Here is a 16,723-nt window from a genome sequence, read left to right on the forward strand (position 1 = left end):
GACTCGTTTTCCTAGCATTGTGCGGTTTTGTCGAAGATGAAGATGGAAAGGTGGAAAAGATAGATGTAAGTGGATATTCATTAAAGGGTTGTTAAATATAAACAGAGTGGGGAAAAACCTGTGAATCATTTCTTGACATTATACTTTTTAAAAAAGGTTTATACCTTCTTATACCTTCTCTTTGATTTATGAAGCACCATAAAATATGTTCAGTCCCAGGCTACTTTTTTTTTTCCCCAGAAATAAAAAATGTTAGTGACTTTAAAGAAAGCCATGAAGTGTGGGAACACAGGTAGCACTCTCAAATATGTCTTGTGGTTTAATGTAATTTCATTTCTAGAGGTGTATTTTCCCCTGAGAACTTGCCAGATGAAATTCCTACAAAGTAATTTTCATGTTTTATTGAAACTTGGGCACATCAATTGCAAAGTAAGTGATTCAGCCACATATTTTTAGAACTGAAATCAGAACTTGACTGACTTTACTTTGATCACCAGGGCTGAGTCTATATCAATTCAGTAGCTCACTTTTTTTTCTTAATGAAATATTTTATAGGTAGAAAAGGGTATAGAGGAAAATATAAAAGACCCTCTGGGGCTTCTACTTATCTTAAGAGATGAAATTAAAAATGGAGATATTTCCCCCCATTCCCTCTCTCTATTCCCACGTTCCCTTATGATAACATTTTGCTTCTTTGTTCCCAGAGGTAACCACTCTCCAGAATTTAGTCAATTCCCTTTTGGGCCATTAAATTTTCCTGTGGTTTCTACTACAAAGATAGTTCTTTGTTAATAAGTCAGGATGTAAATCATGCTAGGCATTTATCTGAGAGATGGAAATGAAAGGTCTTTGAAAAGCAAGATGGGTAAGCAGGTACAACTTACTAATGAGTGGTGATATTTATGCAGAATGCTAATTTAACATCTAATACTAGACAAAAAATTTCATCTCAGTAGATAAAATTCATAATCTTTTCTGCCTATAAAAAAAGTAGGACTCATCATTCATCAGTTTTTCTGCCTACCAACAACCCTAATAAAAGATTTCTGAAGTAGGGATTTCCCTGGTGGCCTAGTGGCTACTATTCTGGGTTTTCACTGCTATGATCTGGGTTTAATCCCTGGTTCTTGAACTGAGATCCTACAAGATGCACAGTGCGGCCGGAAAAAAAAAAAAAAAGACCTATGAAGAAGAAATAGAGATCACTCGGGTACCTAACTAAGGCTTTTATATTCTGAGTATAATTTTTGGATTTTATTTCCTATTATCTATGTAATTCAAAGGTAACGATAAGCTATTTTCATGGACAGACTTCATTTTATCATTTATAATTCAGGATGTGTTCTATTTGAGCAAATCAGGACCAGGTCTTGAAGGCTCAACATTGATGACTTTGAGGACTATACCATTACTATAAAGTCTTTTACCAAATATAATAGTTTCTTCATGAAATTTTAAAGGCATTTCAATGGGTAGGTGTCTGGTAAGAATATTTTACCAGATTCTTTGGAAAGATAAATGTAGAAAGTAAATTAAGAGCTAAATCGTTTGTTCAAAGTTCTCGGCCTGTAATACAGTAGTTAGTTTTAAGCTTCAAACTTGATGGTACTGGGTTTGGCAAGCCAAATGATGCAAAAATAAATAAATGAATGTATTGATTTCTTATTTTCAAGGCACTGTGAATGTGGCAGACTCTATGGGTATAATTCCTGTCTGTGCCTTTAAGAAGTTTTCTTTCTAGTCAAGACTTTATAATATTGGGCTTCCCTGGTGGCTCACTGGTAAAGAATCTGCCTGCCAATGCAGGAAACACAGCTTCAATCCCTGATCCAGGAAGACCCCACATTCTGCGGAGCAACTAAGCCCATGCACCACAACTGCTGAGCCTGTGCTCTAGAGCCCAGGAGCTGCAATTTCTGAAGCCTGAGCGTCTAGAGCCCCCATGCTCCACAACAAGAAAAGCCACCACAATGAGCAGCCCAAGTACCTCAAGTACCACAGCTAGAGGAGCCCCTGCTTGCTGCAGCGAGAGAAAAGCCTGCACAGCAACAAAGACCCAGCACAGCCATAAACAAACAAACAAGTAAATTTTGAAAGAATGTAAAATATTCAAAGTAAAATTTTTACATATTTTAAAATTTGTATAAGACATATTCCATTTTTTAAGGTTGTTAGCCGCCCATGGCTTATAATGGAAGTATCGAGGTGTTAACCAAGAAGAGTCTGCTTTCAAATAAATAACTTTGCAGGAGAACTCACATACAAATTTATGAGATGTTGTGTAAAAACAAGTATTTTTACTGTAGGTTCTCTCTAACAACAGGTGAGCCAATAGAGAATTTGAATGCAGAGTAAGAATTTACGCTGTGATGTCCATTCAAGGAAATAAACAGTGTTCCTCAGCAGTTCATATTAAAATGAAATATATCTATAGGAGAGGTCTGTAGGTTTACTGAGATAGGGACTTCCCTGGCAGTCCAGTGGTTAAGAGTCCATGCTCCCACTGCAGGGGGTGTGGATTCAATCACTGGTTAAGGAACTAAGATCCTGTAAGCCATGCTCTGTGGCCAAAAATAAAAATTACTGAGGTAAAACTTTCAAATAATACTCTGTAATTCTCAATCAATGTAAAAGCTGTTTCTGTGTTCACTGGAATCCTTTACTATGTTATCATATGAAAACAAACAGCTAATTATCACATGTCCCTAAATTAGGCAGAAAGAATTTTAATAAATTCTACCCAGCCATTTAGTCTAGAACTGTCCTTCTCTTTCTGCCTTTCCATTCCCCCTGTCTAGCTCTTTTTTTTTTTTTGGCCCCATCATGTACCTTTCACTCACTAATTGCCCTCTCCCCACTGCCACTTTTCCTTTGTATAAGGATATGCTGCATCAAAAGATATTGTATTGTCATATTTTCTCTTCATTCCTTTTCCATCATCATTTGATTCATTTTGCTCTGAAATTTGTTGTTGTGGGTTCTTAGACATGAAAATAGTGGTTTGGGAAGGGTGCTTTAGAAATAATATGTTATTTGGAGGCAAGATCAGTAAGGGGATTGGTGGATGGACAAATTTTAATATAGTTATATAACAATATTAACATAGAAATGAATAATAGATGGACTAATTAAAAATAAACTTCTTCATGAGACTTGAAAGAACACTTGGCACTACTTGGTCATCAGAATTATCAGACGTCTCTCATACCTATCTAGACCTAAAAATAAATGCTTCTGAGAAAGAAGGAACAGGATTACTTTCTTCATGTGATGCAAGAATCAGGAGAAAGTGTAGGGGTCTGTCATGAACTCCTTAAAGGATTTTCCGTTGTTATTGAATGTAGAATACCAATCAAAAATTATTTTCTGAATAGCCCATTGTCACAATAATGTATTACTTCTTTCTACTTGCTGGTTAATTTTGAGATGTTTAAGGTTTTTTTCCCTGAGAGAATATATTATCTCGCACCTCACTATAAAAACTTGCAACTTGCAACTTTTATCAAAAAATTATAAACATCCAATTTGCCAGAGTAAAGCACCATAATTTCTTGGTGCAATTATGGTCAAAGAACTGTTTTCCTAGAGTTGGAATCTCAGACCTAATTTACCTGCAGGTACAGAGAAAGATACAGAAGAGAGCTGTCTTCATGAGTGCTTTCCCAGTTCTATTTCCCAAAGGTCAGAACTATGCAGTATTTCCAAGGGAAGTTATGGGCCTGTTGCAGACAAAGCCTGCTTTGTTCATTAGTGGCAGGTTTTGCTTTCTGTAATTTTGTTGCAGTTTTCTAAAACAGTTTTTTAAATCCAATAATAATCCTCTTTTCGAAGGCAAAAGCAACTACAATAGTGTAAGTACCATAAATTAGTATTCTCCATTTACAGAGTTCTAATGCTGTTAAAATGCTCGTATAAAAGCAAGATCTGTTTCAAGTTAGATGGGCATAAAAGGAAATTAAACAGAATCATGAGATTATAAAAGTAATTGATCACTATATATATAAATCAGATCATTATGCTGTATTCCTTGAACTTAAAAAAAAAAGATAATTGGTGCCTCTTGATAATGGAATGTGTGTATCTTATTGCACAAAGCTATGTATTTTTAAGTTTTGGACAATAACTGATTATTAAAAGCTTTGTGGGTAAAAGGAGAATTTTATACACTTTAAATTCTATACATTTTTAAAAACTCAATCAGATCAGATCAGATCAGTCGCTCAGTTGTGTCCGACTCTTTGCAACCCCATGAATCGCAGCACGCCAGGCCTCCCTGTCCATCACCAACTCCCGGAGTTCACTCCAACTCTAGTCCATCGAGTCAATGATGCCATCCAGCCATCTCATCCTCTGTCGTCTCCTTCTCCTCCTGCCCCCAATCCCTCCCAGCATCAGAGTCTTTTCCAATGAGTCAACTCTTCACATGAGGTGGCCAAAGTACTGGAGTTTCAGCTTTAGCATAATTCCTTCCAAAGAAATCCCAGCAAATTTGGAAAACTCAGCAGTGGCCACAGGACTGGAAAAGGTCAGTTTTCATTCCAATCCCAAAGAAAGGCAATGCCAAAGAATGCTCAAACTACCGCACAATTGCACTCATCTCACACGCTAGTAAAGTAATGCTTAAAATTCTCCAAGCCAGGCTTCAGCAATACGTGAACCGTGAACTTCCTGATGTTCAGGCTGGTTTTAGAAAAGGCAGAGGAACCAGAGATCAAATTGCCAACATCCACTGGATCATGGAAAAAGCAAGAGAGTTCCAGAAAAACATCTATTTCTGCTTTATTGACTATGCCAAAGCCTTTGACTGTGTGGATCACAATCAACTGTGGACAATTCTGAAAGAGATGGGAATACCAGACCACCTGACCTGCCTCTTGAGAAATTTGTATGCAGGTCAGGAAGCAACAGTTAGAACTGGACATGGAACAACAGACTGGTTCCAAATAGGAAAAGGAGTACGTCAAGGCTGTATATTGTCACGCTGTTTATTTAACTTATATGCAGAAAAACTCAATAAGGTATAAGAAATAGAGCTCGAACTAAGAGAGTCCCAGTAAATTTGTTGCTTATTACTAAATCTAGTGAAGGGTAGTGGGTAAAGAAGACTGTCTTGAAAACTAAGTTATCTGTCAACTACAGTTGCCTGTGCCTTAACTTGCCTTCCAACTTGGATGACCAAGAATTGGCTGTAAATCAGATTCTAAAATGAACTGGGCTTACTGTTTAACCCTGTTTTATCCTTTATCTCTAGCAAGTAATGTAGGTATAATATGTACCCACAGCAACTAGTCAATGAATACTTTATCTGAAGATGAAAAGTACTAAGTAATTTTTTAATAATACTATACATTTATTTAAAAATCACCTCAGAAATTCATGTGAATCAACTGAGCCTGAACTAAAAACATTGAGTTAAATACCAACCAGGAAAAAACTGAGGGTTGAAGAGCAAACTGCTAGAACTCTACATAATACATAAGAAATAAGTCTAGGACGTCCCTCGTGGCCCAGTGGTTAAGAATCCGCTTTGCAGTGTAGGGGACACAGATTCAATCCCTGATCCGAGAGGAGGCCTGTGTGCCACAAGTACTGAAGCCTGCGCACTCTAGGGCCCGTGAGCCTCAACTACTGAGCCCGTTGGCTACGACTCCTGAAGCCCATGCGCCTAGAGCCTGTGCTCCACAACAGGAGAAGCCGCTGCAGTGAGAAGCCCATGGTGTACAGCAGCTAGAGAGTAGCCGCCACTGACCGCACCTAGAGAAAGCCAGCACGCAGCAACAAAGACCCAGCACAGCCAAAAATAATGCAAGATTTAATTAGTTAAATTTACAAAAAGAAGTCGATGAAATGTGAGGTACTACAACTTGAAGGAGGAAGTAAGTAGTTTAAACACGGGGGCACAGTTTCAAGATACTACTGAAGCTTCAAACTCCAGACTGTAATTTAGTTGGGTATCTTGCACTCCTAACCTCCACCCCCTCCAGAAAGCACCAGGACCTCCACAGCTTTCCTAGTGGCCTGCAGTTACGTGACTTCTTTGGAACACACACCATAAAACTGTAAGCAGCGTTCTACACCCTGTTTTCTGGCAAACAAAGGGAAATAAGGAGGGAAACCACCTTCTTTTGGCTCTCATGGAAAACAGAATGGGACCATAAATACATTTTAAGTTCCGTAATTAATTTAAACAATGAGATACCCAAATGTGACTCCTGTATTTCTTCTGTGAAATTGACAATAGGAGGGAGATGGTCGTAAAATCAGAGTTGTTGAGGACAAATGTTTGGTTGATGTGCAAATTTGCTTATGAGTGGTTTCAAACTCATGCTCTAAGTCCTTTATTTAGGAGTACAGAAACAATATTTGAGGTGTAATTGTATCATTAAAATTTTAAAAAGTGGTTTCTAGACATCTGAACTATAGTTTTTGTTGTATCATTTATTCATCCATCAGTTTTTCTTTCTTTCTATTGCAGTTTTCTAAGTGGTGCAATTGAATTTTCTTCATGTCAGACAAAAATTCATAGTAAGAAACCTGAACAGTTTTAATGGATTCAAGAATGCTACAGAGATTAGTGGCTTCAATTACATCTAATCAGCCACCCCTATCAAGGATTTGTGCATACTTTAAAACCCTTCATTCCACAGCTGAAAAGCTTACACCTGGTGAATTTAGATTACCATTAACTTTGTTCTCTAGCTTCATCTATCACTATTCCAGATACCAAAGAAAATGGCCTTGAATGGTTTAATTTGGTTAATACTTCGGACTGTGATTTTTATGTGGGAAATAATTCATTTTTATAGGAACCTAATGTTTAGGAAGAGTTGTTTTCCATTGTGTATTTATGTATATGCTGGACTTTATTAACTGTTATGGGCTCCCACTTTCAAAGTGAATTTGTTTTTGTTCCAATTATAAAAGCCATCCATGTTCATTGTAAAGGAAAAACACACACACACAAAATATAAGAAGCTAGAAAGGAGAAAAGCAAATATCCCATAATCCTACCATCAAATTATGTTTACATTTTAGACTAGTTCCTTCCATTCTCCTTTTTAATGTGTAGTATAGTTTAGATAATGTAATGTGTAAATAATGTAAATGTAAATAAATATATACCCTGTTTTTAACCTTGAATTATTACTCTAGAAACCTAGTTTTAATAATTATATATTGTTTTATATAAAATTTTCAGTTTATTTATATACCCATTGTTATACATTAAGATATTCACAATTATATACCACTCTAAATAAGACTGTCAGAAATAATATCTTTAGGCAGCTTCCATCTTCCAAAGCTGAGTCTACTAGATTTTTGTGTGAATGTTAATGAGAACTTAAGCTTTTTGATCCTTGCCCCCCTAGTTCTAAATAAAACTTTGTTAGTTTTGGGGTTTTTTTTAAAGAAGAATATATGCCCAAATGGAGTTTGATAATGGGAGGCTAATACCTGTTTCATACTCTTCAAAGTTGGATTTAGGCAGATGGCTGAGTAGGTCTTTCCAAAGAATGTTATTATAAGTCTACTTTCAGTCAGCTACTTTCCCTTCTTGGAAATATTCTTGAATGTAAGTAGGGAAGGCTTGACTGGCTACTTCTTGCTGCTGCTGCTGCTGCTAAGTCACTTCAGTCGTGTCCAACTCTGTGCGACCCCATAGATGGCAGCCCACCAGGCTTCCCCGTCCCTGGAATTCTCAAGGCAAGAACACTGGAATGGGTTGTCATTTCCTTCTCCAATGCATGAAAGTGAAGTCGCTCAGTTGTGTCCAACTTTTAGCAACCCCATGGACTGCAGCCCACCAGGCTCCTCCATCCATGGAATTTTCCAGGCAAGAGTACTGGAGTGGGGGTGACATTGCCTTCTCTGGGCTACCTCTTACTACCATTTAATTACTTAAAGATCCTACTCTTCATATGTAGGACATTTGATGGAATCAAGTTTTTGTGAATTCCCTCTGTTGTCAGTAGTTGATTCTGGGGTAAAAGAGATGATTTACCCCTTTCCCTTTTCATTAAGAATGATTAATCTGCTTCTCTTTCTTCTTTTTCTGAAATCTTTCATGCATGAGAACACTCCCTTGATTCAGAATTTATTTCCTTCAGCAGGCACCTAAGCAAAGAGTACATGGGAATAACTTTATCAACACTTCATTTTAATCAGTTATAGGTGTTACTTTTGAATAATGGCTAAAAGTTGAGTTTCTAGAGCACTCTCAAACTAGTCTCCTCTAGAAATGCCTAAGAGTGTGACTTCAGAGTTCTCTCTCCCACGTGTCTTATCAACAACATGAAGAATCTGTTTCAACTTGAAGCAGAATCTTTTTTTTTCAGCTGTGCCACAGTGGCACATGGGATCTTAGTTCCCCTGCTGCTGCTGCTGCTAAGTCGCTTCAGTCGTGTCCAACTCTGTGCGACCCCATAAACAGCAGCCCACCAGGCTTCCCCATCCCTGGGATTCTCCAGGCAAGAACACTGGAGTGGCTTGCCATTTCCTTCTCCAGTGCATGAAAGTGAAAAGTGAAAGTGAAGTCGCTCAGTCATGTCCGACTCTAGCGACCCCATGGACTGCAGCCTACCAGGCTCCTCCATCCATGGGATTTTCTAGGCAAAAGTACTGGAGTGGGGTGCCATTGCCTAACCATGGCCCCTTCCCTGGAAGCACAGAGTCTTAACTACTGGATTGCCAGGAAAGTCCTGAAACAAGATGTAAAGAAATAAGATGCACAACGTCAGTGAAGAAAGACTCCAAATACAGGATATGATTCATAAATAAGAAAGAAAAATCTATAATCCAGTGTAAAAATAGTGTACAATAATGATCTAAATCATAAAAATTGATTGCTGTATCCAATTTAAGTATGAAGGAATAAGTTCATTTTTTAAATTTATTTTTTTAAATTTATTTTTTAATTGGAGGAAAATTGCTTTACAATGTTGTGTTGGTTTTTGCCATAAAACTAATGCAAATCAGTTATATGTATATTCCCTCCCTCTTGAACCTCCCTCTCTTCCAACCATCCCACCCCTCTAGGTCATCACAGAGCACCAGGCTGGTTTCCCTGGGTTATATAGCAACTTTCCCCAGCCATCTGTTTTACATCAGATCAGATCAGTTGCTCAGTCGTGTCTGACTCTTTGCGAGTCCATGAATCGAAGCACGCCAGGCCTCCCTGTCCATCACCAACTCCTGGAATTCACTCAGACTCATGTCCATCGAGTCAGTGATGCCATCCAGCCATCTCATCTTTTGTCGTCCCCTTCTCTTCTCGACCCAATCCCTCCCAGCATCAGAGTCTTTTCCAATGAGTCAACTCTTCGCATGAAGTGGCCAAAGTACTGGAGTTTCAGCTTTAGCATCATTCCTTCCAAAGAAATCCCAGGGCTGATCTCCTTCAGAATGGACTGGTTGGATCCCCTTGCAGTCCAAGGGACTCTCAGGAGTCTTATATGTGTCAATGTGACCTTCTCAGTTCGTCCCACCTTCTTCTCTGTCCACAAATCTGTTCTCTATGTGTATATCTTAATTCCTTCTCTGCAGATAGTACATCAGTACCATTTTTCTAGATTCCATATATACACATTAATATACGATATTTGTTTTTCTTTATCCATTCTTGTTTTTCTTTATCCATACATCTGTTGAGGGACATCTAGGTTGCTTCCATGTCCTGGCTATTGTAAATAATGCTGCCAAAGTAATGACTTCTAACAGAAATGAACAAAGGACTGATAAAGTACCTGCTGAAATTTGAAGTCATTGTAAGTGGGTGGCAAATTAGTTTATGTGCTAAATCTCTCAGTTGTGTCTGATTCCTTGCAACCCCATGGACCGTAGTCCACCAGCCTCCTCTGTCTATGAGATTATCCCAGCAGCAATACTGGAGTGGGCTGCCATTTTCTCCTCCAGGGGATCTTCCCAACCCAAGGATCGAACCAAAGTCTCCTGCATCTCCTGCATTAACAGGCGGATTCTTTACCACTGAGCCACCTGGGAAGCTCAAATTAGTTTATAAGGAAGCTCTAATAAGATACCTAGCTTTACTATTTGTACCCTTTATACATTTTGATAGAAAGTATCCAAAGAATGAAACATACAACAAAAAGTAGTCCAGTGGTGGGGGGGGGAGGGGGGAGAGAAAACCAATGAAATTATATGTATAAAGTCTTGAAATAAATGTAAAAACTGAATCCCCAACTGAAACTACTATACCCAGTGAAAATATCCTTCAAAATAAATAGAATAAAATTATTCTACTTGGAAGCGGAGAATTGCAGGAAGAAATGAAGAATATCTGAAAGCAAGTATGCAGGAAATACAAAAGAATAGTATTTGTTAAAACCACAGTAATGTGTTCTGTGGTTTATTGTTATATGTATGTATAAGTAAAATATGACAACACGAATAATGGAGTTGAAATGTAAAGTTCTTGCATTGTTTTATATGTTGTGAAAGTACTAACTTAAATGTAGACTGCAAGTCAAGGATGCACAGAACAAATGAGGCAAATGGAAAATAAACAGCAAAATGGTAGACCTCTAACCTCCAGCTGTGTGTAAAAGCATTCTAAAAGACAGCAGTTTCAAACTAGAGAGAAAAACAAAGCAAGGATGTTATTAGAGCAGTGTAGAGAATTTCATAATGATAAAAGGGTCAATTCAACAGCAAGATACAGCTTTAAAGTATATAAAGCAAGAATTAATAGAAGTAAAGAGACAGATCCACTTTCATAGGTAGAAATAACAACATGCCTCTCTCAGTAACTGATAGAACAAGCTGACAACGTATCAAAAGGAATACTTATTAATGATTTGTATAACATGATAGACCAACCTGACATAACTGGCTTATATAGACCACTACACTCACTCACTGATACACTAATACACTATATTCCCAAGTACACGTGGAACATAGTATGTTATAAATCTAGAGAAGAAAAAGGAAAAAAAACAATAGTAAGTGGCTAGACGCTAAAAAAATTAATAATAAATGACTAATTCTCTTTAAAATCTAGGGAAAAAATTAATGTAAACTTTTTATTTATTTATAATTTAAATTCTGTCTGAGTCTAGGAAACTCACAGGGAAGATCCTCCCAATTCTTCTGTAGGAATAATTTACCTGAGTCGGAAACTCTGGAATGGTGCCATGATTTTCTGGTTTATTTTTCTTCAACAAAGAATTAGGTTACGTGCAAATAGTGTCTGCCTCTGTCTCTTAACATGCAAAAGCTTTCCAGATAGTATCTGGATTTGAATTTAGCAACCTGACTGACCATAAGAATCACCTGGGGAATTTTTTGAAAACAGATTTCTAGGGCCCACCTCCTGCAGATTCTATGTTTTGAAAAGGCAACTGAACTGATTCCAAGTATTTGAACAGCTTTGGGAGTCACGGAAATAATGTTCTGTTTGTCATGAAAGTGAGGAGGAGAGAAGGGAGAATATGAAAATACGGAAAGGAGAATGTGAGAATATGAATAAATTGGGGATAATAACAACTGGGTTAGGACTGGGTGTGGCTGAGCCTCACTTCATGATGCAAGAGGCATACCCACTTCTAAAAGTTTTATGGATGTGAAGATTAAGCACATTTGCATAAAGCATCAAAGAAAAAAACTGCTGTCTTTGCTTTTTGTATTCAGTGACTGGATGGCAGATGCATTCCTTTTTATCATAAGCTGTTGGTATTTTCCAGATACACTGTGACTTAATATAAACGGAATTTATTTTGAGCTCATACGCTAGCAGGCATAAATATGTTTGATTGGATATCATGATTTTGTTGTTTTGAATGTATAATAAAAAGGGGATACATGTTGTTCAATATAATGAAGAACTAAAACACATAACAGAGAGGGCAGTGGCACCCCACTCCAGTACTCTTACCTGGAGAATCCCACGGACGGAGGAGCCTGCTGGGCTGCAGTCTGTGGGGTCGCAAAGAGTCGGACACGACCGAGCGATTTCCCTTTCACTTTTCACTTTCATGCATTGGAGAAGGAAATGGCAACCCACAACAGTGTTCTTGCCTGGAGAATCCCAGGGACGGGGGAGCCTGGTGGGCTGCCGTCTATGGGGTCACAGTAGAGTTGGACATGACTGAAGCGACTTAGCAGTAGCAGCAGCAGCAAAACAGATAAACTAAGTCCTACTTTAGAAGGCGATTTCTTGCCCAGTTGTTGTGTCCGACTCTTTGTGACCCCGTGGACTGCAGCACGCCAGGCTTCCCTGTCTTCCTTTATCTCCTAGAGTTTGCTCAAACTCATGGCCGTTGAGTCAGTGATGCCATCCCACCATCTCATCCTCTGTCACCTCCTTCTCTTCCCATGTACAATCTTTCCCAGCATCAGGATCTTTTCCAATGCGCTGACTCTTCGCATCAGGTGTTCAAAGTATTGGAGCTTCAGCATCAGTCCTTCCAATAATATTCAGGGTTGATTTCCTTTAGGATGGACTGGTTGGATCTCCTTGCTGTCCAAGGGACTCTCAAGAGTGTTCTCCAACACCACAGTTCAAAAGCATCAATTCTTTGATGCTCAGCCTTCTTTATGGTCCAACTCTCACACCCATATTATGACTACTGGAAAAACCATAGCTTTGACTATACTGACCTTTGTCGCAAAGTGATGTCTCTGCTTTTTAATATGCTATTAAGGTTTGTCATAGCCTTTCCTCCAAGGAGTAAGCATCTTTTCATTTCATGATTGCAGTCACCATCTGCAGTGATTTTGGAACCCAAGAAAATAAAATCTGCAGTTTCCATTTTTCCCCATCTATTTGCCAAAAAGGTGGTTAGGTATCAAAAAGATAGTGGAAGCAGGCTAGATTGGATGTATTTTCATTTTAAGACTTTACAGACAACAACTTTCTGTGATTTTGTTACTGCCTAAGATTTCTATAAAGTTTTTTGCCTATTTTTCTTTGTAAAAGCATCACATAGCACTTAGAATTTTTACTTTTGCATTGTTAGTTTGAGGGTTTTTTGTTTGTCTTGGCTTGGTTTTTGGTTTTTTATATTATCTTCTCTATTACTTTTAACCAAACAGGCATTTTCCTATGTGTCTTTTGGAACTGAGTGAGGTTCAGTCATTGGGTGGGCTGGCAAGAGATTTAAAGTTTCAGTCTATCCCTGCCTCAGTAAGGAAGGCTAATATTTGAGAAAGAACAGCTTATGTTACTTAGCTTCATTCCTGCAAGTGTTATCATGAACATATGTTAAATATTATATAATGAGTGCTCTTCAGTGTCTTCAGGTCTCACTGACATTCCATAATTGGTAGAATACTGTCTTAGTTAAAGCATTCACTCTTAAAAGCAGTACCACGTGTTCCCGCTAGTGCTACTCTTGGTGGTCTGTCCCAGGACAGGAGCAACCAACCTTGAAAAAATATGATCCAGTGTTATATTCTATTGCATTTCATGTAAAGAATTAGAATAGTCGAGACCCAAGATGCCCTCAAGTAAAGACATCAGTGGTGTCCTTTTCATCTCTTGCACTTCAGAAACCAGGCCCCTGTTTTGCCCTTGTCATTTTAGGCAAAATAATGTATCAGCAGCCATCCCTGCAGTCATTCTAATTATGATTGTGTAAATCTGATCTTTACCAATAGACTTCCCTAGACTCATCACCTACCAACTGAAAAAAGATTGAATTGGGCATGTGTTTCTTAAAAAAAAAATAATGCTTGTTGACTGTGTGTTTTCTCTTGTGAAAAAATATCTATTAAGAGGTTTTTTTAGTGCCTATATTATGCTCCTTTGTTTCTCCCCACCTCCAAATGCATTATTTGCTTCAAATGTGAAGTTATTTACAATAAATATGTTAACTTATTACACGTGACTATATAGTATGTGGCACTTGATGTATTTCTACAAAGTAAAGGCCCCACTTGAATTCCAGGATTGTTATTCCACATGACTCTTTTTTTTTCTTCTCCTCTAGACTTCTCCAAAGAGCCCTGGGACAGTAGGTGGAGTGCAAAGTTGTATTGTGTTGCCTTCCTGCTTTTTTTTTTGTTGTTGCCTTCCTGCTTTTTATTATTATTATTATTCTTGGCCCAGTCTTGGCTGCTTCTTTCTGTGCCACTAAAGCTCACTCACTAAACCCTGCATGTGTGGTCATTATGAGGGACTCATGGCCTTTCATTTCAGTCCTGCACATTTATCATGTCAGTTATGTTTCTTGTCAAATCTTTAGAATCAGTTTTGTCCCTAAAGCAATCTTGTGATAAGCAAAGTGAACTCTCATTCTACTTTAAATTTTTCCTTTGTTTTGAAGCATCTCTAACACCCCTGTCCCATCCCCCAAGTCCCTTCCAGTACTCCCAAATGACCTAAGGTCTTTTTTGCAAAGGGAGAAAATAATCTGATAACATACACAAGAAATTGTTATCCCCTCCCTGACTGTTTATGTCCTGAGAAAGGAGAGCAGGGAGAGGGCAGTGTTTAACAGAGAAAGTGACTCACTCACCGATGGAATTCTCTGCTTCAGTGACACAAGAGATAGTATTGTTAACTGGCCTTCCCCCATGCCAAGAAGCCTACCTTGAGGCAAGATCTCATGCATATTGGGAAGAGATTCACATTTGTGTGTGCATGTGCCTTTAAGAGATTTGAGCTGATTATGATCATCTCATTGAATTTTTGTCCTAAAATGATGTGTCAGCTCCATTGGGTTCTTTTTCCCCTTAGTAATTTATCTGTCCTGGATTTTGATGTCTGGTGTCCATGGAGTCTGTCTGCATGATTATTCATCATTGCTCTGATCCTTTCCAACTACCACAGGAAGAGAGGGGAAGGGACATTTTCAAGATTATGTTGAAATAATAAATTGGCTGTTCTCTTCCCTCTCTCCCTCTCATGCAACAGAAGAAATAGGTCAGCCCACTGCAGACCTAGGCATGGTCATGGACTGTGTGGAAGCAGGAGACATAACGCCTCCTACCAAAAGGAAGAGCAAGTTCTCAGGCTTTGGCAAGATCTTCAAGCCCTGGAAATGGCGGAAAAAAAAAAGTGATAAATTCAAAGAGACATCAGAAGGTGAGATGTTAAAATTGATGTATATGTTCTGAGTCAAAGAGTTCCCCATTGGAAGTACCTAACTTTTTCATTCTCTTCCCAATTTTCTATAACCCCCTATTTGAAGAGGAAATTGAATCTTTTAGAATTAAAAAACAAGTGGTCACTCACTAAGTATTTTGATGGAATTAATGTTTATCAGTTGAGTGGTGAATGGAGCTCCTGAACTACAGCAGGTCTAAGATGCTCTCTTTTTCTAGCCGCACTGGGTCTTCATCACCGTTTGTTGGCTTTCTCCAGCTGCGGTGCGCAGGCTTCTCGCTGCAGCGGCTTCTCCTGTTGGGGAGCGTAGGCTCCGGAGCCGGGTCTCAGTAGCGGCGGCACACGCACTTGGTTGCCTTGTGGCGTGTGGGATCTTCCCAGACCCGGAATCAAACCCATGTTTCCTGCATTGGCAGACAGATTCTTAACCACTGGACTACCAGGGAAGCCCTAAGATGCTGCTTTTTTCCTATTTTGGCTACTTCCTCCCAGAAAAAGTTCGTCCATAAGTATCTCATTATTGAAATTTCCATAGAAAAGGAAGGAGGGACTTTGGAATTCAGAGGACTTGGGTTCCATCCCTGGTTGGGGAATTAAGATCCCACTTGCCACAGAGCAACTAAGCCCTGTCGTAGCCAAATAAATAATTCTAAAAAAAGGAAGGAATTCCCTGGCAGTCCAGTGGTTAGGATTCCTCCCCCTCACTACCAAAGGCCAGAGTTCAATCCTTGGTCAGGAAACTAAGGTTCTATAAGCCTGATAGCGTGGCGAAAAAAAAAGGGGGGGCAGTAAAGCTGAACTTGTGTAGTTCCTTTTGGAAATGATACTTTGCCAATAGCACAGGATGCCAGAGAAATTAAGTTTTAAAATTTGAAGGTTGGTTTTGTATTCTTTTCTTTCCTAAGAATAGAAAATTGAACCACTTTATTCTTTTACCTAAGGTGTTGACTTTTGTCTGCACATTTCTGAGTATTGTTTTCTAATTTAATATTAGTTTTAGAGAGAAAAATATCTATGCGAAAACCGAGAGAAGAGCTGGTTAAAAGAGGGCTTCTGTTGGAAGACTCTGAGCAGGGTGAGTATGCATACACTCAAATAGCATATGCCTGTCTCTGTACACTTGGTCTTTGGTTCTGACTAGGTATTTGAATTTTCTTTATTATTGCTGTTGTTGAGAGGGGAGAGGACTTTAAAAAACTTTCATCATCTAGAATATATATTTTTAAAACTTTGATTAAAAAAGAAAAGGCAATCAGTAGGAAAGTCAGCAAAAGCACTGAACAGACAGTTCACTGAAGAGTACATACAGATGCACAATAAACAGAAAAAGGTGGGTTTCTTACTTCATTAATAATTAAGAGATGCAAATTAAAACCAAAATAAAAGCTCTACGCATAAACTAGAAAACCTAAAATTAACCAAATGACCAAGAACAAGAACTGATGAGGGTATGAAATAAGTGGAATTTACATACAACTATTGTTATAAGCGTTAAAGTGGAATAATCACATTGAAAAATAGTTTAACCTAATTTACAAAAGCTCAGTTCAGTTCAGTTCAGTCGCTCAGTCGTGTCCGACTCTTTGTGACCCCATGAACTGCAGCACGCCAGGCCTCCCTGTCCATCACCAACTCCCAGAGTTCACTCAGACTCAC

General features: G+C 38.6%; 1 protein-coding gene across 8 annotated transcripts in view; it reads left to right on the forward strand.

The window, feature by feature from the left end:
* PHACTR4 (phosphatase and actin regulator 4) overlaps positions 1-16,723 on the forward strand; it is a 109,688-nt gene that overhangs the window by 59,572 nt on the left and 33,393 nt on the right. For 4 of the 8 annotated variants that reach the window (XM_010830170.1, XM_010830172.1, XM_010830171.1 and 1 more), the window contains 2 exons: positions 14,876-15,046; positions 16,062-16,142. In XM_010830170.1, the coding sequence (XP_010828472.1) occupies positions 14,876-15,046; positions 16,062-16,142 (252 nt within the window). Of the gene's footprint in view, positions 1-13,949; positions 13,978-14,875; positions 15,047-16,061; positions 16,143-16,723 lie in introns of all 8 variants that reach the window. The other 4 variants (XM_010830166.1, XM_010830169.1, XM_010830168.1 and 1 more) reach the window with 2 other exon arrangements.

The sequence above is a fragment of the Bison bison genome, unplaced genomic scaffold (genome assembly GCF_000754665.1).
Source record: "Bison bison bison isolate TAMUID 2011002044 unplaced genomic scaffold, Bison_UMD1.0 scf7180017864516, whole genome shotgun sequence".
In the NCBI taxonomy this organism is placed as follows: Eukaryota; Metazoa; Chordata; class Mammalia; order Artiodactyla; family Bovidae; genus Bison; species Bison bison.